General features: G+C 51.7%; 1 protein-coding gene across 7 annotated transcripts in view; it reads left to right on the top strand.

The window, feature by feature from the left end:
- Positions 1-22,563, top strand: part of RAB11FIP3 (RAB11 family interacting protein 3) — an 81,864-nt gene that overhangs the window by 36,643 nt on the left and 22,658 nt on the right. For 3 of the 7 annotated variants that reach the window (XM_076350940.1, XM_076350941.1, XM_076350936.1), the window contains 3 exons: positions 3,916-4,007; positions 18,296-18,483; positions 21,707-21,880. In XM_076350940.1, the coding sequence (XP_076207055.1) occupies positions 3,939-4,007; positions 18,296-18,483; positions 21,707-21,880 (431 nt within the window). In that variant the 5' untranslated portion in view covers positions 3,916-3,938. Of the gene's footprint in view, positions 1-3,515; positions 3,794-3,915; positions 4,008-10,658; positions 10,789-11,603; positions 11,749-18,295; positions 18,484-21,706; positions 21,881-22,563 lie in introns of those variants that run through there. The other 4 variants (XM_076350935.1, XM_076350938.1, XM_076350939.1 and 1 more) reach the window with 4 other exon arrangements.

A 22,563-nucleotide genomic window follows, 5' to 3' on the forward strand; every position in this document is an offset into this window, starting at 1 on the left:
TGATTTTTAGCTTTGAGATTTTTGGCTGTGCACAGATGTAATAGGACTAGCAGTGGGAGTGACGGATAGAGCTGAAACCACAGGAGAAGCTGGTCACGGACACCCAGGTGCGAGGAATTGAGTGCAGGCAGGCTTGCCTTGGGAGGGGACAGCAGTCCCTAATGACATCTGCATCTTGGGGCAAATGCTGTGATTTTGAGTGGCATTGGAAAGAGGTGACTCCAACAAGTGTGCTGACCATATCGACCCTCAAAGAGGAGAAGGAAGATGTCAGGTGAAATCAGGGATGGGTGTAAGAGATGAAAGCACGCTTTATGGTGCGAGGGGCATGGGGAAGGGGATGTGAAGGAGAGTAGGGTGTCAGCTGGGGTTTGGCTTTGAGGTCCAAGGGGGAGAGCGGAGGGAGTTTGAGCATTTGTGCTCACCGTGTGCCGCTGGAGCAGGGTTGTGCAGTGCTACCGCTGGTGGCCCATGGCCATCTTCCTGCGCTGTTAATGGTGCAGTGGGGGAGAACAGCTAGCGGAGCCCTCCGGCTCTCACCACATGCCTCTTTCTGCACCTGGAGGATGGTGCTCTTCACATGGGGAGTGCCAGTTGAGCAGCAAAGGTCTCGTGGGGTTTTTTTGGCTCTTTCGAACAGGAATTTGAAAGCTTAATGCAGCCTATTGTGCTGGAAGACTTGCAGGCAAGCTCTCCATGGCAACTCTCCCTATACACAAAGCACCATATGGCTTTTTCGGAGGGGGAGGGAACGAATCGAGCAGAAAAGTCAACCTTTGTTTGTGGTGGTGTTTGTCTTTGCTCTCTGATGTGGAGCATGGGGAGGTGGAAACATGGAGTGCTGTCTCCTGGGCATGGCTTCTGCTGGCCACGCCACCAGCAAGGGTGCAGGTGACCTCTCAAATGGTCTTTCCTTGCTTTTTACGGTGGAGCTTGCTGTAAAAAAAATAAACCCTGCCTGCGCAGAGACCCCCTCTTTGGGCTGGGCGTTCTGCAGACAGATGGAGCAACCAGTCTCATGTTTGCCCCTGCACCAAGAAACACCTGAGGGGCTGGGAAGGCTCCAGGAGCGCTTGGTTTGGGCAAGAGCTGTACGGGAGGCAGCTGATGTCCGGGAGCTGTTTGCGTGTTGTCTGCCCATGCTTTATACCCCTGCGTCCGAAGGGAACTGGAAGCCTTCACTTGACTGTAAATCCTCCCTTTTCAAGTCCCTTTGGAAGGAATGAGCGGAATAAATATCTTTATCTGTGTCTGTAGAAAAGCAAGAAGCTTTTGTGTGGCTACTTGGAGGGGGAGGAAGAGAAATCATACGGGAATAAGCAGAAGGGAGCAGCCTGTGCCTGGCTCCGCCGCCTTCAGGGTGCTCTGCGGTTCCCGGGACTGCCGCAGGGTGCCACCAGCAGCACTGGAGATGGCCTTGCAGGGTGGGCACCGGTAAGGCTGGCTGGATTGCCTGGTTGTGTCTGCCAGAGGTGCGAGATCAGGCAGCTGGAAGCACTGGCAGCTGCCCAGCACCCAGCTGTTTGGCTGGAGTCCTGCCGCTGTCGGCTTGGGGATTCAGATGTGCCACAGATAAAGCATTTGCGCTGTGCCGGGGCATACTTGGAGGCTGCGGAGAGCAGAGCTGTTACCGGGGCTTGTGCTGGGACATGCCACAGGGCAGACCCCTGGCTGGGCACAGGACCGGGGCACTGTGCCTGCAGCCTGTGTCCCGGTGAGCTGATCTGGCTCTTTGGATGCTCCCGTGCACATCACAGCCACCTCTCCGGAGGCAGCTATTGCCTGCGTGCTGTGGTCTGTAGTCGGCAAGAGACATGGCTGGCTGTCCCCTCTGTTTCGACAATGTGACATGGGTTGTCTTTCAGGAGCACTGTTTGGTTTTCCTAGCAGTGGGCAGAGGCTCCTCTTGGTGAGACCCACACTCAGGTGCTCCCATGGCTTTGCAGCAAGCGGATCGCTGTCCCCATCCCCTCGGTCCTCCCTGCTGTCAGCAAGGAGGCTCGCAAATTTTGGAATAGGGACAGGGATAACTATTGGGAAAACTCCCGATTGTAGGCTCAGACCCATGGGTGGAGCTGTGCAGGTGGGGACAGGATAACATTTGAGGAGAGGGAGAATACTGTCTTAAGATACTTCAGTGCTAAACCCCTTAGTCAGAGTAGGAGGTGGCCTGAGGCTGCCTTGCCTTGAGCAACGTGCTCGGGCATCAGCATTTTCACGTGCATCTCGCTGCCTTGCTCAGGGTTACACGCAGGAGCCCCGGCAGCTGGAAGCACAGCTCATAGCAGCACCGCTGCCCGGCGCTGTGAGCGGCGAGAGCAGCGGGGATATTGAAGTCATAAATTGTGAACAAGAGCACCTTTCATCCGATGAAGCCGTGACCCCGCCATTTGCTTACTGTAGAGCACAGCATCGTGTGCTGGTTTCTGGAAAAGCAATTTGGCTTATTCCTGGTTTTGATTTACAGTCTAACCCCTGGGAGCCCCAGGCCCAGGATAGGGGAGGGCTCGTTTCTCGGTGCTGCGTGCTCAGCTTCTCCCACCCCCACGGGCTGCTGGTACCCATCGGGTCGGTGGCTCCAGTATCTCCTGGGGCCCTGACTATGTTTGCATTTAATGGTCAGCTGAAAGAGGCACTGGGGAGGGTGTTTGGGTGGGAGGGGTGTTGCTGCAAGTCCTGTGGCCTAATCCCTTGAGATCGTACTAGCTGTGCAGATCCCTTAATGAAAAATGGCCCTTCTTGTTATCTGGAGATGGACACAAAGCGGGAGCCCTGGCTGTGACGATATAAGGGATACACCCTTTGAGGGAGGCTGCACATGATCCCGTCTGGGTGGCTGTGCTGCTCAGCTGCAGCAAAACGTCATGCGACTTTACGTGCCCCTTCGGTTTGGACTCGAGCCCGGGAGCTGTTTGAATTGTCTGCGCTGCCAGCCTGCTGGGAAGCCACCAGCCTGAAGGACACAGAAAGCAGACCCTGCTTTGTAGCTCTTCTCTCGTCGTCTGCCTTGAGCAGTCGTAAAAGGAAAGCCTGTCCCTCCCCAAATCCGGGCGACTGCCGAGCTCTCCTAGGAGCACTGACATAATGACTCCCTCTGCCCGGCCAAGTTTATCGACATCAGACAAACCTGGTGCTGCAATGCTTGCAGCTCCAAGGCATGTGGTTTTGAGCCTGCTGTTTATTTTGGGACTGCAGCATCTGATCTTGATTTGGAGTTTCCAGCCTGTGATCTAGGTCGTGTGCTGGATCAGGCATTAGCTGTTGCTTGAGGGAGCATGGGGAATTTATGCTCCCTTCCTCGGTCGAAGGGCTCGGAGAAATGCTGATCTGCTCTGCTGCAGATGAGTGTTTGGGGGTGGGAGAAGCAATTTATTTTTTTTAAGAAATCTCCTTGAAAACCTCCTATTTTCCTGTCCTCCTGTGAGGATGGTTCCTGATGTGGCTGGCCACGGGAGGAGCAGTAGATGATAAAAGCTTCGGTGCAGCCTGCTTTCTCTGCAGTTCCCATGGTAGTTGGCTGTCACGCATAGATCTAATGTATTCCCTGCCCACAGCAGGATTAAAGCCTTCTGGGAGAAGAATAAGAGGATGCAGGAAACGGAGATAGGGAAGAAACCAGGAAAAGGAACGGAGACCATGGTGGGGTAGGGATGAATCCAGGTGCTAGCCCCGTCGGAGCAGCAAGGGGCCTCGTAGGACCTCTGCCAGGGAGCAGCCATCCCAATTGCCTTCCACCCGAGGCGGTGGTGGGATGCCTGGAAGCAGAGGTCCTTTCTGAAAGCTGAAGGCACCGGTGCGTGGAAGAGGAAGTTCTTGTTCTTCTGCTGTCATGTCTCCCAAAGCCGTCCTTCCTTTGAGGGTGTGCGTTTCCTTTTGGTGATTCTCTTTCTTTTTTTTTTTTTTTTGACTCTGCAGATCCTGACAGCCAGTTGTATGATATGGGATATACCCCTGAGGAGGAAGCCCCAGCCTGTCCTGATGAGTTTGATGACTTCGTCACGTTTGAGGCAAGTATGAGCGCTGTTAACTCCCGCAAATGTCAGCTGAATACAGTGTGAGACTTGAGCACGGAGGGTTTGGCTGGGGGAGAAGAGCATTTGCTGTGGTAGGGCTCAGAGATGCTTAACATGTAGTAAAGACAAATCCTTTAATCTGTGGGTGACTGGCCCAGAGAATTTGCACCAAGCATTTGGTGCTGTTTAACTTAAAATCGGTGTTCAAGCAAAAACCCACAGCTAGTGCTATCTTAGCTCGCAGAATGCCAGAGCATGGTGCCCTGGGTGAAAGAGGGAGATCTTTTTTGTGGCGAAACACCAGCAATGTGGGAAGGGTGCCTGCTGCTGTCGTGTTTGTCTTGTTGCTGGAGTTCCTGAGGTTGGACAACCTGAGCCTGATTTTGAGATGTACCAGCCGGGAGCCTACCTGAGAGGCACAGCGGAGCGGTCGGACGTTGGCACTCGGTGCTGTTTGGCCAGTAAAAGGCAGAGAAGACGACAACACTTAGATTTTTTTTTTTCTCTCCATTCTTGGGCTTGATCAAGGATGCTTAGCTGACATGGATTTTTTTTTTCCTTTTGTTAAAGTTGTGGCCTCCATCCCTCAGTTCCCTTCTGTCTTCCTTAGCACAGTAGCATGCTGCAGTAACATCCTGTATCTGCTCTCCCCAGCTAGAAAGGAGGCTGCTGTTGCAGAGCGCTGTTGTCTGTGTTTGTGGGCTTTGCTTGGTAGGCTTTCTCCGTTCCTGCTCCGTGCCTTCCAGCCTGGAGCAGAAGGTGCTGCAGGTGCCTTCAGAGCAGAGGGCCGGCTGGCTCCCTAGTCCCACGTGGGGACCGAATAGCTTCCTTCTGCTTTTCCTTTTCCAAACTTTCCTCTTCAGGTTCTTGACTCTTGTGTCCCCTGGATGTTTTTATCACACAAATTGTTACTTGCAAAGGGACTCCCAGCCTCCTTTATATTTGCATGCAAATATATGTCTTTGCTTTGTATAGTCTGTTATATGTTATTTTGGCCTTGTGACTTCTTGATAAAAGGCTCAAGCTATTCTTTTGAGTTTCCTAATGATAAACTGGATGTTGGGCAACTGGTCTTCCCCCTGTTAGTGAGAAGCACAGGTCCATCACTTAAGACGGCTTGAAGCTCGCACTTTGACGACTTATGCTTGACAGTCGACCAGGTCCTCATCCCGTTTCCCAGCCAGGCACGGGTTTTCTCTTGAGTCGGTTTGTTGGCTCCCGTTCCTGATCAAGTCAGCGGGCTTGCACCGTCACCCTGAGCAAGTCGCTTATTCCCTTAGGACTGCCCAGATGAACATAGCCTTAAGAGTGTGAGATCCTGGGTTCCTCCCCCAGAAGGCTTTCAAGGGCGTGTTGAATATTAGGTTATTTTTCCTTTTTGAAAGATAGTTACAAAAGCCAGTGATAGCTGGGTGGAAGGGGGACAGGAAGGGAGAGAGGTTTTCATATTCTTTCTCTATCTGGTACAAGGTCACAAATGTGCTTTTTAACCGCTGGACCGAGCGGTTTAGAGGCTGTGACAGGCTGCGCTGCAGTGCTCGTGCAGGCAAGGGCTTTTGCTTTTCGCTCCTCAGACCTGCGTCAAGGGACAATCTTCTCTGAGATTCAGAGCCGGGATGTTTTCTAAGGGCTAATTTAACATAGATTAGCTCTGTCAGTGCTGCAAGCTATTCTGGACAGGAATACCAACAAGCCGGGTGCGTGCCCCGCTGGGATGAAATACTTCTGCTGCTGGGCCATTGTTTCCTTGGAATGACAAGGTGACCCAAAGGAAAAAGGTGATGAATCCTGAAATCTCCTTTTCAGAAAGATGTAAATGGATTTTTATACTGAATTCAGGGTAATCGTCTAAAGATCAGAGCTCTGTCAGTGTCTACGTTTAATATGCTGGGGAAGAATTACCCCGTTGTCTTGGATACATGATTCGAAATAATTTCCAGCCTGCGAGGATTTCGTACAGGTTCAGCAAATGAGAACAAGATCGAGAAATACCGCTCAGCATTGCGAGTGTAAAAATAAATTGGTGTCTTGGGGTGCGTGGTTTTTTGTTCTCATTTAGCTGAGCAGTGAGCTCCCGACGTGCGTCTTATTCCACATGTCCTGTAGTGCTGTACCTTGGAAAGCTTGAGCTGTTTCAGGGAGGGGGGGAAGAGAGAAGCTGTCGTACAAAGCAACCTGCTGGGAGCAGCAAGTGAGTGTTTTTCACGGTAGCCCTGTGCTGCCCTGCCTGGCAGAGCTGTCTGCTGGCGGGAGGGCTCCGGCAGGCCCTTCTTCGTTAGGTGCAGCAGGAGGCTGCCCTGGAAATCATAAGACAGAAAACAGAATAAATGGCCTTTCCCAATATATGTTCCACCTTGCTTGGATTCACCTGGAAGAGAGGAGTGGGGAAAAAGCCACCCTTCCAAAAGTGAAGGCGTTGCCTTTCCTCCAAGTAGACCTCCCACACCACCAAAAGCAGTTTGTATTCTCAAATGTCCCAGTTTCAGGCCTGGAAAGACGGTGCACAGCGAGCACGCAGCTCTGAACCTTGCTGCTACGTGGGACCACCAGGCAGTTAAACACGACAGCTTCTTTCTCAGGCCCCAAAACGCAACTGGACTTCAGACCCTCTTGCTTTGGCAGGGCCATGGGGCGAGGGAGCACAGCTAGCTTTTCTCCCCTCACGTCACATCAGAGGACGTTTGAAAGGTGAGCTGAAGGAGAGGTGCTGCATTTGCTGTGCCATGGTGCTGAGAGTAATCGTGGTTGCTGGATTTGGAGTATCGGCTCTGGTCCCCCTTAAACAGCACAAAATCAGCAGTGGCTTGAGTGTTTGGCTCTCACAAGTGTTGAGGCCTTGACAGAGAGCTTTTCTCCTAAATGTTTGTTCAAATAAGTGTAAACAAGTGCTTTAAGCAGTCTAAATGAAAATGTCTTCTCTTTGTTAATAAGGTTGCTCTTCTTGGTGACTCATCCCCTCTTCTGGTGGCTGCCATCAGAGAGCACTTAACATCTGTGGAAAACCCTGAGCACCCAGTACTGGTGTCTTTCAGCGAGCGTTTGCTCTACAGAGAGAAGAACCAACACTTGCATCTTCCAGTAAGGGCGTAAAAGCCTCTCGAAGGGGGCAAGCTCTGAACTTGGACACTTCACACAGGGACCTTTGTAATGTCAGATGCTTCCACAGTTCAGCCACTGGTGTGGCTCCTGATGTGGCGCAGAGCTTCTGGCTCTTGTTGCACGTTGCCAGGTGTGCTGGGCAGATGGGTCTGGCTGTTAAAACTGTTTTCAGAGAGGATTTCTGGTTGCGTGGCTCTACTGAGACAGCGGCTCGCAAGGGCTTGGAAATGCAGGAGCCTGGGTTCCTGCAGCCACATGGCCGCTTGTGCGTCCAGCTGTGCTTGCAAGGGGCTCATCGCAATCCCTAGCGTTCCACTGCCGCGCGTGCAAGAGGAACTTCATCCCCTGTCTGCCCGCTCCAGAGCAGGGAGAGCGTCACCTCGCCGGGGTGACCTGCCTGCAGCCCCAGGTAGCGTGTTTCTCCCTGACCGAGGTGGAAGCGCGGTGGTGGCAGGGGAGCTGGGTGACAAGCTTACTGCTTTCTTCTTCTTCAGGGAAACGTCACTGAAAAATGATGACAGGGTTTTTGGCTACCCTGCTTTGTAAAAGCTATGTAAAGGGAGGTTGGAGTCTGCCTGTCCGGACACCTGAGTCCTCTCCTGTTTTCCCCCAGGCTGGGCTAGTGTGTCTTTGCTGTTGACTGACTGGAAGGTAGGCGTTATCCTCCCCTCCCTTGCAAGCTCCCATGAAGCTCATGACTCGGTTCTGAGGTACGTGGACTCGTTTGCAATGCCCTGCGGAGGGGAAAAGGTGAATTTGGAATTAGCTTTCTTGATGCCCGCTGTGCCTTGCCCTAGGACAAGGGCTCTCTGCCCCCTCTGCCCTGTCTCCTGGGGCCAGATGAGCCCACTTGAGCAATGCAGAGCGGGAAGGTTGACTCTCCCAAAACGAAAGCGAGTCACAAACATTCAGTGCGCTGCTGGAGTTACACTGGGATTGGGCATGGAGATGTGTAACCACAGGTGGGCTGGAGGAGAGGCAGAGCCGGTGCATGGCTGTGCTCAGTAAAGGCTGGCCGGGAGCACGATAAATAGCACAAATGCCTATTTTAGCCATGGGAACTTGGGCCAGCAAGGTCGTAGAAAGGCCCTGTTTGAGATCCGCAAAATAGGGCAGCTGAAACTCCTGCGGGTGAGAGGTGTGGGGGCAGTGGGGCCGGCGGGGGGTGCCGTGCTGTGCGGTGGCATGCGCCTTGCGCAGGGCTGTTGCCATCTGCTGGGCGGCCGCTGTGGCTCCTCTCGGTAGCAGTCGGGGAAAATGCATCGCGCTGAACCGTGCACAGCCGCGAGAGGAGTATTTTGCTTTCTCAGAACAGCAGCGCTAACCAGGCACGCGGCAACGCTAACCAGGCGTGCACGTGGGCACCCTGCAAGCCTTACCCCCCCCCAGGCATGTCCCCTCTGGCTAAGCGTTCACTAGCAAGTTGTACAGCACAGTAGGAGTGGATCTGGGGAGTAAAATGGTCCTTGGTGAGGTCCCACATCTAGTTTTGTGCGTTTTGGGAGGAGGGGATACTGCTGGCTCTCTCCAGCCTGCCTGTCCGGAGGTGCAGCTGGCAGCTGCTGAAAGAACTGTTGCCTCTGTTAAAGTTGGAATTTCTTTTCATGTGGAGCAATTGAATTTAATGCTTCTTGAAGGGCAGAAATCTGAGTGAGGCAATTTAAATCCACGTTGCTGGATTTCTCCAGCTGCTCAGAGTTTCTGCAAAGGGGACCAAAGGCTTGTAGGATTCCAGCTGTGCGCTGGTAACACAGAAGCTGTTGCTGAGAGCGTGTGGTGTACCACAACTTGGGTGTGCAGGAGCTGTTCCCTGGAGGCATCAGTTATCGTTCCTCGTGGCTTGTGTTTTGCAACGAGCCCATGTGGAGTGGTTGTATGAGTCTGCTGTAGACTCGCTGTCTCTCCTCTTGGTAGCCCAGTGAACTCTCTGAGCCCTCCTTTCTTATTACAGACTCCCTGGGAAGTTATTTGCCTTCCCTTAAGGCAAGAGCGCTGTGCCGCGTGAGCAGAGAGAGTATTTGGAGTATGTGTTTTCTGCTTTGCAGTTCTCATCAGTTTACGTGAGGTCTTTCCTCCTCTGCCTTTCCATACCACTCTTACCAGCAGATGCATGTCTGGTAGAGGCCAGCTGGTCTGAAAAGACGGGGTTAAGCTTTGCAGCTGTCAAAGGCAACCTGCCTTCGAGCTGCCCGAGGGGCTCGCAGCGCTAGGGCAGGCCTGGGGTTCAGCTCACCAGCTCCGCTGGAGACCCTGTGGGCTGTTCCCTGACTACCCTAAGGCAGGTATGAAGGTCTGCTGTCCTTTGCCGCGTCGGCACTGCTGTACCACCGCAGCGGTGGTGGGGATGGGAAGATGGAGATGAGACAGCGGCGTGTGAAGGCTGCAACTCTTCACCCCCCGGCTCAGACTTTCTTTACCAGTGCCCTTCCCCTGTCTGGAAGGACTGCCCTCAACGGGCTTCTCTTCACAGCGTTGACCCAAAAGCATCGTTGTGTTCCAACAGAAGAAAATCACAAATCCCTCTCCAAGTCAGCTGCTGGAATTGGTGTTAATTTTGTCATAAACAGCTGCTGCACTCCAAATCTCATAGGCAGCCAGAACTGCAGGGCTGTGAAACGTGATGGATGCAGTTTTACGTCTGTTCATGTGTCCCTTGGGGAAGCACGCGGAGCCCTGAGCAATGTCCCCACTGTCCCCAAAGCCTTTCTGCTCCCCTGCACGGGGAGGTGAAGGGAGCTGCCCATCCCGTTCACACGTGTGGAGCACACTTTCACAGCAAACAAGTGAACAGTCTGTATTATCTTTGTATTAATCAATACACAAGAAAATACAGTAATCAAATTACTAAAACTGCTGGACTGAACTCCAAAATGAGTCCGTGGTGGCAACTTGGTAACAAAAAGCCTGAAAATACGAAGGAAATTTGTATATTGTATAGACTCTTTGCTTAGAGGAAAGGATGGGAGTGTAAATCAGGCACGAATGTCCCTGAAGGCAGGACTCTAGTTCAGGGTTATGGTGAGAAATTTCTTTGTTGTTTGGAAAAGATCCTAGTTGGAGTGTTCTCCTTGCACAAAATAGGTTGGAAGGAGTTTGGAAAACAAAGACCTTGAAGCCTTATCTTGAACCGTGAGTGCAGTGTGTGGGACCAGGAAACGTGGGAGCTGGACTGCAGCACACCGGGCGGGCTGGGGCAACAGCAGCATCAGGAGGCTGCGAGCGGGCCAAGCAGCGTTGGAAGCAAAGGTGTCTCAATAAGAGTTTGAAGAGTAAAACTGACAGTGATTGGGGTTTCCTAATTAGCTTTACTGTAAGTGCATCTGACTTTGGGCTCCTCGCAGTGGTGCTAGAACTTCCCTGAGGTCTTGCAACACACACAGAGGACCTGGGAGAGCAAAAGGGCTGCGACCTGCTCAGTTGAGTAGCAGATCCGGACAGAGCCAGGAAGAGAGCTCGGGTTAAAGCATAACTCCCCTGCTGCCGTGCTCGTTACCAGGAGTCCTTGCTTTTTTTTGGACTCAGCACAGAAGGTCAACTGGTTATCAAAGGTGCAAGACGCTTCCAGTCCCTGTTGCTGAGCAGTAGGTCCTGCTCGGGGCACTGTGCTTCAGGAAGGATGTGGCCCAGAGGAGAGCAAGGATAACCCGGAGAAAACGTGATAATGTGATTTGTGAAGGTAATGGAAAGAAATAAGTTTGTTTATGCTAGACAGGCATGACTAAGGGAGACCGAGGTTTGAAGTACGTGAAGTTTCTGTAGAGAGGAAACAAAACCAGACAAAACCCTCAAAACTTCTGGGTTTGAGCGGCGCGTTACAAACTGTGCAGTCGAAGACGGTCGTTGGCTCTGTACGCCAACGGCTGCTGTGGGGAAGGGAGGATCCTCTGGATCGGGTCACCCCGTGGTGCTGGCTCTGACAGGGCTCCTGTGTTTGCAGGAAGCAGCTACTTGGGTGAGGGCAATGCAGAGCTCGGGCGGCAGTGGGGTCGGTGTGCTTGTAAACATCGGTTATCACCGATGACCGAAGCACTAGCCCTTCTTTGAGGGCAATATTGTCATCGCGTATCATAAATTGCCGTTTGAGTCACCCAAATGGTGATTGTGATTGCTTATCAGTAGCAAAGTGCTCCTGATCTTCCCCTAGTGAGCAAGGCAAGCTTTATTTGTTTTTCTATTCGTGGCTGTAAGGAAGGAATTTGTCATTTAGTGCTTAAATATTCACCAGAAATATCAGGAAGGATGAGGTAAGCCCTGCAAGCCTCTATAGGCCCTCTTCAAAATTAACCTTTTTAATTGGTGATGGTTTCATGGGAAAAGAAGGCGCGTGCACCTGGAGTGGGGCTGGCCGTTGTGTGGAGCTTCGCAGGCGTGCTTTTATTTTGGTATTCACGTAACGAGGAGGGCTGCAGTCACACGGCAGGGAAGTGTGCATTAGCTCGCCTCTCCTTATCGCGGAGGCTGGGAGGTCAAGAACAAAAGGCACTCTGTTCAGGACCGGTGCTGAGTCGGTAAGCCTCGTGCTTGGCGTCTCCTGGACTTTGCTTCCCTCCTGCCTTGCAGAAGCAGCCGGCAGCTCCTGGCGGTGCGCGCACCTGGAGCTGGATTTGACTTGGGCGAGGAGGCGATGTGTCCGCAGGTGGGTTTTGAGTGCTAACACGAAATGTGGAAGGTTTGGGTTTCTAGAAAGAGGTGGGTCTCTGGCCCCGGGACCGCTCTCAGCCCGGAGGTGCTGGGAAGGGGCAGGTTGGGCATCCACCCGACTCGGCACAGCATGTTTAGGAACAGTCTTTCCTCCCTATAGTCCATGGGGTGTGTGCATATGATGGTATCTTCATAGTCCTCTCTACCTGGGTCGTCTTGGGGGAGCTGGACCAGGAGGGTCGGTGGCTGCAGGCTTTCGGGGTGCTGAGGACAGCCTGCGAGATCTGGTGTCTTGTGAGTTGTTCTTTGGGTTTTGGTTTTGGTTGGGTTTTTTTGGTGGGTGTTTTCAGTCTGCTCTGACAGATGCAGCACGGTTCTCTTGCCCAGCCTCAAGGGGTATTATCAAGCGTAGCAGCCTTGAAACCCATTTTCAGGGGCTGTGATGTGAAAGGGGAGCAGTTGCCTTCGCCCTAGGCTGAGCGTGGGCTCCCTGGCTTCTCTGAAAAGTGGACATTGCCCAAATATGCAGGAAGAGGCAGATATCGTGGCCAAGAGGTCGGTGCCTCGCTACCGGTGGCAGCCTCCGATGTGGCATCGCTCAGTGGCATGATGGGTTTCTGGCTGCCGGCACTCAGAGGCTGAGCTGCCGTGGGGTGTTTCAGGGCTTTGGGGGTGGCTGTATTAATGTAGACTCAGGTGGGACTATAAACACAACTTACCTCCCTTCTCCTTGGCTTTAAATGGATTTAAAGCCAATTTAAGCACAGGTTGCCTGTTGCAAGACTGGGCAGGCACGTGTCCCCGGCAGGCTGATGCTGCAACGCTGTTAGCCGTGCCGGGCTACCTCTGCAATGTAGGATGCTGCACCGAGCAGGTGGGATGCTCTTCATCTCTTCTTTTGGACGGAGCCTCTCCCGCAGCCGTGGTGTGCAGGTCTCCGGGCATTCACAGGGCCGGCGTTGGCTCGGCTCCAGACAGGGCAGTGTTCCCAGCCTGGCGCTGGCACCAGGGCCCTGGCCGCAGTCAGCAGGCGAGGGTGTCCTTGGAGGGTGGTTTTCGTAGCCGGTCCGTCTCCCCCTGTCTGTCCTGTGTGCAGTCAGAGCTGGCATTCATCATAAATAGGCTCACGCTTGCTGGGAAAGCAGAGTTGTTTTTCCTTTTCCTCTCCCCCCGCTTCCCTTCCTGAGCTTCTGAGTGTTAGTGGCCAAGGACAGCAGAGCTTCGGGATGCTGGGACGGCTCCAGGCACAAGCCGGGGACCAGCCCTGCAGAAAACGCCTGGGAGGAACTTCCCTGGGAGCCGGACTTTGCTCTTCTCTCCAAGCCAACACCTTGCCAAAGCTTGGGCTAAAGCTTCCGTCCATCACAGATCAAAGCTTACCTTGTCCCTGCCTAGACCTTGCAGGTGACTCCCAATAGTCTTGTTTCCTCTCCTCATACTCAAGCGGCTTTTTTTTTTTTTTTAATCAATATGGTTTTTATAGCACTTTACAACATCTAATCAAATGGTCTTTACTCCAGTGTGTAATCAAATGCCTGGAATAGGTGAACTGCTGCTGCAGAAGTCTCCTAAAGGTGCTTCATTGTCTCACCCTTTTTATCGGGGCACACTATGTCACCCTGATGCTGATTTCATCCATTTAATTCCTTTCAGAAGCAGGAGGGCTCACTGCCGGGCTTTCAAATCCCCGGCGTTTTTGCTGAACACCTTTGAACAGGCAGAGATGTGCCTGGATGGCCAATGTCATAGAATCATAGAATCACTGAGGTTGGAAAAGACCTCTAAGATCATCGAGTCCAACCGTCGACCCAACACCCCCATGCCCACTGAACCATGTCCCTAAGCGCCTCATCTACTCGTCTTTTAAATACCTCCAGGGATGGGGACTCCACCACTTCCCTGGGCAGCCTGTTCCAATGTTTAACCACTCTTTCAGTAAAGAAATTTTTCCTCACGTCCAATCTAAACCTCCCCTGGCACAACCTGAGGCCGTTTCTTCTTGTCCTATGGCTTGTTCCTTGGGAGAAGAGACCGACCCCACCTCGCTACAACCTCCTTTCAGGTAGTTGTAGAGAGCGATGAGGTCTCCCCTCAGCCTCCTCTTCTCCAGGCTAAACAACCCCAGTTCCCTCAGCCGCTCCTCAGAAGACTTGTTCTCCAGACCCCTCACCAGCCTCGTTGCCCTTCTCTGGACACGCTCCAGCACCTCGACGTCCTTCTTGTAGTGAGGGGCCCAAAACTGAACACAGTATTCGAGGTGCGGCCTCACCAGTGCCGAGTACAGGGGCACGATCACTTCCCTACTCCTGCTGGCCACACTATCTCTGATACAGGCCAGGATGCCATTGGCCTTCTTGGCCGCCTGGGCACACTGCCGGCTCCTGTTCAGCCGGCTGTCGACCAGCACCCCCAGGACGTGGCATGTCGTGCTCAGCCAGGGCAAACAGGTCTGGCACCGGGGGAAATACCTCGTGGGGGAGTTGGAGTTGGGGATGGGAACTTCAGTCGAACCATGATCCTGTTTCAGCTCAGGGGCTCTGCGTGTGCATGTGTCCCAGTTTTAAGGTCTGAGGTTTACCTGAAGTGTCTAAGGGTATGTTTTATTTGATAAAAACTTAAAATACACTGATATTGGTGACACCAACCCCATTCTGAATGTGGTGGGGACGTTCCTGGCAAGTTCCCTGGGGCACTTGTAGCCTAGCCTGGCTGTCCCAAGCCCACGGACGTCTTTAAGTGTATCGTGCTTGGTTTTTTTTTAATCTGGAAAAAGTGCTTACTTTCTGCTTGCTCACAGAAGGGCAAACTTGGCCAAACGAGAGATGTGGCAGGGGGGTTTAAAGGGTCAGCGCACAAACCAGCTGCTCGTGAGGCCATAAAAAAGAGCTTTCTGCGACCTGCGGCTGCACCTTTGCCCAGGGCACAGGGGCTTGGTTTTGCTTTGCTTTATCAGGCATTTGGTAATACCTTTCCTAAGTCCCCTTGTTTGCCTATCTCTTCCTTGCATCTTTTCTTGAGTTACTTAATCTGTGATGAAATGTAAAGCAAAGTTCTCCACGCTTGTGCTCAGGAGGACTTTGATTACTGTTTCAGCTGCCTCTTAATTCATTGACCATGTAGGTTTAATTTTAATAGGGCTCTTGCGTTTAAAATCTCATCTAGGCTAGTATTACAAGAGAAAAGTTCTTCTCCTTTGCTAAATACAAAGAAAGTTTATAAATTGTGTTACAGGTCATCTTTTTTAAAAAAAAAAAACCCAAAACAAAAAAAACCCACTGCACATCCTCGGTGTGGCTGAAGGAGGACGGTTAATGTACTGTTCTGGTGGCTGCTTCTAGTTCTAAAGGGTTGCTCCCTCATTCAGCCTGTATTCAGAGGGGTATTTCCCATCTATAGGATGTCCTGTAACAATTTGATGGGTAAATCATCTAACTAAGGGCACTGAGATGTTCTGATGCCCTGAGCTGTTCCGCTCCTGGTTATGCTCCATGTTGAGAGGGCCAGCAACGGTAACCACGACAGGGTGGTTTTTAATCAATTTACTTGTGGGTTGGGGTTCTTTGGTTTTGGTTTTTTTTTTTTTGTTTTTTTCCCCAATAGTTGTCTTTACTTTGTGCTCCTTGTAATACTTCAACGTATACTGAAATTTAAGCTTTCCCAGTGGGAAGGGAAAAAAAACCAAACCACAGCAGCATTTACTTTGGAGTCTGCAAGCGAAGTTATTTCCAGTTTGGCATTAAATCTTTTTCAAACAGGCAAAAAGTATCCCTTTGAAGCATGCAGGTAAATCTGCAGACGTGGATGGCTGCTGTCCTCTCTCAGGCCCTCTCTGCTGCATCGGATCCCCGCTGCTTCCCACCCAGCAGAGCCATGCCAGTCCAGCACGAAGCGCCGGCGGCTGCTGTGAGCGCTGGGGACGTGGTGCGGGCTGGAGATGGGGTTTTTTTCACCCCAAAGCAAAACGTTACCAGCGTTGCAACACAACGTTGTCCGATACGCTGAAGCCTGGCCTCTCCTAAACTTGGCGTCTGCTGCAGACAGCTTGGAAAAGCGCTCAAATTGCCCGAGCGCGCCTTCCTCTGGAGGCTGGGGAGCTGCCGGGCTCGGCTCGGGGATGGTGCAATGTCCTCGTGTGTCTGCGAGCCAGCTGGCAGACCAAGCCTCCTCTTCCAAATCTCCCTCGTCCTCCTTCTGCTCGAGCATTAAGAGCCTGACTGGTGTTTCTAGGAAGTGTAGCATAAATCCAGTAAAGCACTTAAGCGAGTCCCCAGCTTTAGGTATATAAGTAGTCTTGCTGGATTTATGCTTTTTAAAATGGGTGGGGGGTTTAGGAGGCTTTTGTTTTTTATCTCGAAGGCTAGTGAAAGCTGCCTTCTCTGCGCTAGGGATGATGTTCGCTGCAGCAGCCTCTCCTCTGAATCAAGTTCACTTGAACAACCCCATCTTCTCCTGATGCTGACTTTAGACTCCGGTTCTGTGAAGATTTGTGTCATGTTTAACTTCAGGGTGGTGTCCTAGAGAGATGCTGGTGTCCGTAGGTCAGCGTGGGTCTGTGAAAGCTGAGCCAAGCTTACAAGAGGGGCTCCTGTCTGCCTCCATCCATCATCCAGCTGAGCGTGCTCGGTTGGCACAAGGGCTGATGAGAGCACTCAGCAGGGAGCAAAGCCAAGGGTGTTGACTCGGTCGCTTTGCTCTGCTCCCCAGTGTCCGTGAAGAATAGGAACTGCTGTTGAGCAGTCCTCCATCCATCCCTTTAAGGTTTTCAGAGCACCTGTACAAGTTCTCGCTGTCCCTTTTTGGCCTCGCATGTGCTGAGGCAGCCTGGGAATCTGTGGGTGAAACAAAATGAGGCATTGGTTGTGTCTTGAGCCGCCTTGCACCAGTGAAAGCTGCAGAAGTTCCTTGGGCTGCGGAGTATTTACCCAAAAGAGGAGAATCAGGCCAGCGAGAGCAGCATTTGCGAAGTCTAGGCAACACGATGGCAGCGGGACATTTGTCTCTCTTGGTCTGGTGCTCTCCTGCTGTACAAATACAGCACGTGCCCTAAAAGCTGCTCTTCTACCGCAGGGCAACGTCTGCAGCAATGAGCAGGACTCTTCCATCCTGCCGTATACGTACCCTGCTTTGACTGAAAAGCTCTAATGTAATTTTTCATTCTGCTGTCGCAAGGACAGTATGTCTGTGTATTTTCTTTCCAGCTGCAGTAATGCAGGGCTCAGAAATCTCGTTTCCTTGAAAATCCTTGGAAAAAGCGCTGAAAGTTGCTCTTTGTGCTCTCTGGCAGAGGAAGAGAGATTTGCTTCAATGTTGGTGTCTGCGTTCAAAATGCTGCTGCTTTGCCCTGTGCCGTGCTGGAGGGGGTGCAGCCAGCAGCTGAGCAAACTTGATCCCGTTGGGTGAACTTCAGATGGAGCAAACGGCGTTTCATGAGCATCTTTTTCTCTTGAGGCCAGGCAGTGTCTGTCCTCTGCCCGACACCTCTGGTGACAGGGGATCGGCTGGAGCTCAGTGCCAGCACTGACAGATCTCGCCACGATTGAGATCCCAGAGCCAAAAATGATTTGATTTGTGCTGAGGTGCGCTGGGGAAATCCCATCAGTGCTGGGAAATGAGCCGGCACTTTGGGTAACAAGAGCTTTTGCTTTAGGAGGGTGTTTCTTCTAGTGCCCCCGTGGCTCTCCTCCGAACATCGGGACGGTTCTAGGCTCAGCACCGTGCGTGTCCAGGGAGGACCACGCCTGCCCACGTGTACGAGCAAGTGGGCAGGACTGAAGATGAATGCCTGCCTAAGGGGCAGAGCTGGGAGGAAAACCCAGTCCTCCGTGCTCGTAGCGCGGTGTCTTAAAAACCAAATCGTGCTGCTTTCCTAGAGCCTGCTGCAGTAATGGATGCGGTGAAGTAGTGCAAAATATTCGAGATGCTGTTCCAGCTGAAGTGCGGAGATTTGAGCGTCCTGCTGATGCGGTCCCTGCAAATTAGATGCTGTAATGAAGATTTATAAACCAGCTTATGTTCTGTTGAGGGATGGAAGGTGCCCTCGTATTACTAGACAGGGGGGGAAAAGTGCTTTAAGGGCTAACTGGTAGTTTCGAATGGTGGTTTTTGCAAAAAATTCAGATTAATAATGTGTCCTCTTAAAATGGAGTGGGTGAAAGCAATGGTGATGGTGATCAGAACCGCTGAGTAAGCAGTGGGTAATCCCTCCTGGACTCGACGAATCCATACTCGCTCACAACAAAATCTCCCTCCAACTCTTATTTAGTGTATATATTTCTGTAACCTGCTTTCCAAACACTGTTGCAAAGCATGCGCAGCCCAAAGGCCACGGTGCACCCCGGGGTGGCACTCGGTCCTTGGACCTGGAGACGGAGCAGCACCTGGACGTGGGGTACGGCTCACGCTGGTTTTAGGAGGTTGGATTTCTGTGCTTAGAAATGCAACACAGCAGTAATTAGCTACCCCATACGTGTTTTCTCCTGCTCTGCAATGAAACCGCATAGCTATACTATCTTATTTTTTTTTCTCTTATATTTTTTTAACAGGCAAATGAGGTGACTGACAGTGCTTACATGGGCTCAGAGAGCACGTACAGCGAGTGCGAAACCTTCACGGATGAAGACACCAGCACACTAGTACATCACGAGATGCATGATGAAGTAGAAACGGATAGCGCCATCGACTCCACCGTGCACTCGGAGTTCACGGATCCCATCGAGGAGCCGGAGCATGGGTGAGTGGGAACGGCGAGGAGCAAAACTCACCGTGCCGGGTAGGAAACTCTGGGAAACTGGGAGCAGACGAGGACCGAGGGAGACGCAGCCTGAGGATTTAAAATAAAGTGGGCTGAGTGTCTTGCTGAAACTGGTTGGTTTGTTCTTTGTATTTGTAACTTCATGCAAGACCAAAATAGCTCTTCTTTAAGAATAATAATAATAATAATAATTAGACTGCACCATGCGTAGGCTGTTTTGGAGCTCAGCCTGGCAATCTCTTTGAGTTAATCATTGCTTGCCTTGAGAGAACTTCTGTACCCTCATTAGCATCTTTAACCTCTAAAATAAGTTCTTAGATGATCCAAACACCTGAAATATTTGCAGTTTTTAATCTCTCACTTAAGCCAGAAATGTAACGTATAATTTTCAAACCAGGAGGGGGACTCATCGTATTCTTGTTTTTCCTAAACATGCGTGCGCCCTTTGATGTGCAGCCACCTCCTGTAATAACTAGTTTTAAACTTGTGCCTGAAGCACAGAAGTGTGAGCTAAGATCTTTGTCCCCGTGTCTGAACCGCTGCTGGTGAAACTGCTCCTGGGCCTGCCTCACTTCCTAGATTTTGCAGGAAAAGTTGTTTTTTGGAGTGAAACTGGGATGCTGGGAAGGCAGGAGGGGGGGGGGAATAATCCTTTAATAGTGACCCAAGAGCACCGGTCTGCGCTGAAACCTCTGGAACCGTCATCGCTTAAGGTCTGCTAACGCACAGAATTCTTTTGGCCAAAAACACCCCCCCCCCAGGCCTGGTGCTCTGGTGGGTACTTACAGTTCCCGTTGCTTTTAGAAAGCACCAGGCTTCCCTCCCACCCCAAAATCACATCTGGGGACATCAGAAACGCAGCGCGCGGTCGGTGCTGCTGAGCGCTCAGTGCCGGGCCTGAAAGGGTGCTGTGGATTAGGGAAGAAATGAGATTAGCTGGCTAGGCTCACCTCGCGCCAGCGCGTTCAGCTCAGTGACAGTTAAATTGGGGATATAATCGGTTGCTGAGCTCCCCGACCACTGAGCGGAGGGTCTCTGGAGGGGCCATGGCAGCCTGCGTGCGCTCCCGTCCTCTGGGGAAAATGGCGTGCCTTGGATTCACCTGCCTGTAGGTATAAAATATTTCGCTTGGGAATTTTTTTTAAGATGAAGTTGTTCTTGAGGCTTCCCTGCTACTCCCAGTGTGGGCCTGGGAAGGTCGGGTGTCCTTTGGGTGCTCTGTCCAAGTGCAGTGGTGCCTGTTACCAGGTGTGTTAAATGTACGCAAGTTCCAGGTAGCCAAAAAAAAATCAAGGAAAAAGTTCATTTGGCTTAAAGATTTGGAAGGCTTGAGACGGAAACCTCTGGAAGTCTATTCCCAAGTTGTTGGGGGCTGGTTTTGGTGCCATCAAACCCCAGGAAGGACAACGGTTTTACACCTCTGGTGGCCAGAGCTCTTCCAGGGGACAACCCGATCAACGCAGCTGGTGGACTGAATCAAAGCTTCAACACTGCTTTTCAGTAGCTGTTAAAGCTCAACACACCTTAGATGGTTTGAACTGAAGTGGTTATTTAGGCTGTGTGTAGTAAAGCTGAGTTGGACTCTGGATCTCGGAACTGCTAGAGCCCCCAGTAGGTGCGTATGAAATACTCGTACTATGTATTGCCCGAAGCATCCCTGGCTGAGGGTTTCCAGGTGCCTGATCAGATCTGCTTCTGTACAGTGCTTGTCAAACCACAGCCCCAAATTTAGAGATTCGGGGTTGGGTTTTGCTTGCAAATTAAAAATTCCACCCCCTGCCTTCTATTCCTGGAGAGATTTCCGATGCTTTCGGCAGTGGTCTGCTGGGTGCAGCGTCTGACTCACCGCTGGGGAGGATGAGTTTCTGACGGATCCCGCTGCGGGAATAACGGTGCTTCTCAAGTGCACAGGGAGGATGTGCAGATGCCCACAAGCTGGACAGGACTTGTCCGCAGTTAAATAGAGATCTGCTGTTTTGGCTGGAGGGTCGATGTGTTTTTATTAGCGGGATAAGGGCAAATCCTTCAGATGGTGCAGGTTTTTGTCATAAATGGCTTATCTGTAATCTTTTTCTTTCTGATTTAGTACAGCAATCTAGTCATACCCCCATTTTTCCTCTCCTCGCAAGTGGATGAAGATGGGGGCATAGCCTGAAATATCAGTTTTATAAATAATGCGGTCTTCGGGGTTTTTTAGCATTGAATTTTGAAGAAGAGAATGGTGCTAGTCCCCCCCAAAACACATACCTGTGGCTCATAGACACGTGGGCTGCTTTCACAGCCTGCTTCTTACGAATCCCCCCTGCCTTTTCCCCCCAGCTTAATTTTAAAATGTCTGCAGTCCTGGGCAGGAAAGCCCTCTGAGAGTGGGTGCATACTGCCGTGGTGGCTTGACTTCATACAACGCTCTGCATGTGAAGAGACGCTTACAGAAACAATGACTTACGTGCTGAGCTGTGTCCCCTCCGAAGCAAAAGAATTCCCAGGACCTGTGCTGAGTGTGTTCGGGGTTTAGGCTGAGGCTTAACACACTACAGCCTTCTGGAGCCAGTGTTAAAACCACATGAAACAGCATTCCCCTCTCCAAGACTGTCGTGAGCGCGTACAGCGTTTTCCCAGCAGGAGCAGGGAAAGGGCTCCTTTGTCTTGCCAGGGGGTCTGTCGCTGCCGGGTTTGGCAGCTGCCTGTAAACCGCTGTGATTTGTGTCATGGGGGGGGGGGCATTACAGTGTTAAACCCTGGTGCTGGGCTCTTGATAGGATTATGCAGCAATAAGTGAGCGTGAGCCTGGCACATAGGCTGACAATGTAATTCAAAACATATTTAGGGTGTGTTTGGGACATGCCGAGCTTTTTCTCTGCCGTGCTTTTGGTTGCGCCCGTGCCGTGCAAGGGCTTGCCACCAGCCCTGGGTACTGTCTTACAAGCCTGACTGCCCCCAAATCCTATGTTGCAGCTGCCAGGGGAGCTTGTGTGAAAAAGCATTGGTTTGTTGTGGGGGGAAAAAAAAATTGCTGCAAAGTTTCTGGTGGCGCCTGGGCTTCCCCTTCAGTGTTCAAGGCACAGGGTGAATTGCGCTGTAAGGAAGAACTAGCCTGGTCTGCCGAAATGGGGGACGTGACTTGGAAAGCAGATGTATCGCGTGCGGTTGGAAAGGCTGCTGCGGTGGCCACCCTCTGACATCTTCCTCTCTGCTCCCACAGATCCCATCCGCACGACCTGCCCCTGGGCTCGGACCTCAGCCACTCCATCGTTACGGTCATTAGCGGAGAGGAGCATTTTGAGGATTACGGAGAAGGGAATGAAGCAGATTTGTTCTCGGACAGCTTGTGTAATGGGGAAAGCAGCTTTAATAGCTCCTCGTTCCTCTCTCCCAGGTAATGTTCAGCACAGCCATGTTTTAACCGCTTTCACTTGCTTAGTGTCTTCGCCTAGGCTTTGTGTGTGTGAGTTGTTTCCTTTGGGTTTGCACACCAGTCGGCCTGCAAGAGGGGGTTCCTGGCAAACTTTGGATACAACGGGATAATCGGCTCGGAAGTGGAAGAGTAGCTGCCTCCCTCAGTCTTTCCTTTTCCTGAACAGTGCCCACCCTCCCATCCAGAGGCACTGATGCCCGGCAGCAGGTGGAAGAGCAGTCTGCGTTTCACGTGCGTCCAGGACGGCATCACGTTCCCACTCCTATTAGGGATGTGGCTCCTCGCAGAACCTTTTGGTAGAGGAAACTATCCCTGGTCCTGTTGGATGACAATTTTCTTCTTTCTCTTCTGTGCTTGTATTTTTGGCTTTGATATGATGCTTGGCTGGATTTGCACAAGCTGCGGCAGCCTTCCTTCTCTAGGCAGCCTAAGGGATACATGGAGCAAGAAGCAGGCTGCAGCGTTTTCCTGCACTCCTTGCATTAGGGTCTGAAACCAGGCAAATGTCAGTCTTCCAGCCCGCGCAGGGTGAACTGAGGAGCTGGTATGACAGTACAAAACCTGTCAATACTTACTTTCTAAGGGGGGGTGTGTGGAAAAAATAAAAGCTGGAATGATCAACCACTGCTGCAGCCCACAAAGCC

Source organism: Aptenodytes patagonicus, chromosome 13, assembly GCF_965638725.1.
Source record: "Aptenodytes patagonicus chromosome 13, bAptPat1.pri.cur, whole genome shotgun sequence".
NCBI classification, from domain to species: domain Eukaryota; kingdom Metazoa; phylum Chordata; class Aves; order Sphenisciformes; family Spheniscidae; genus Aptenodytes; species Aptenodytes patagonicus.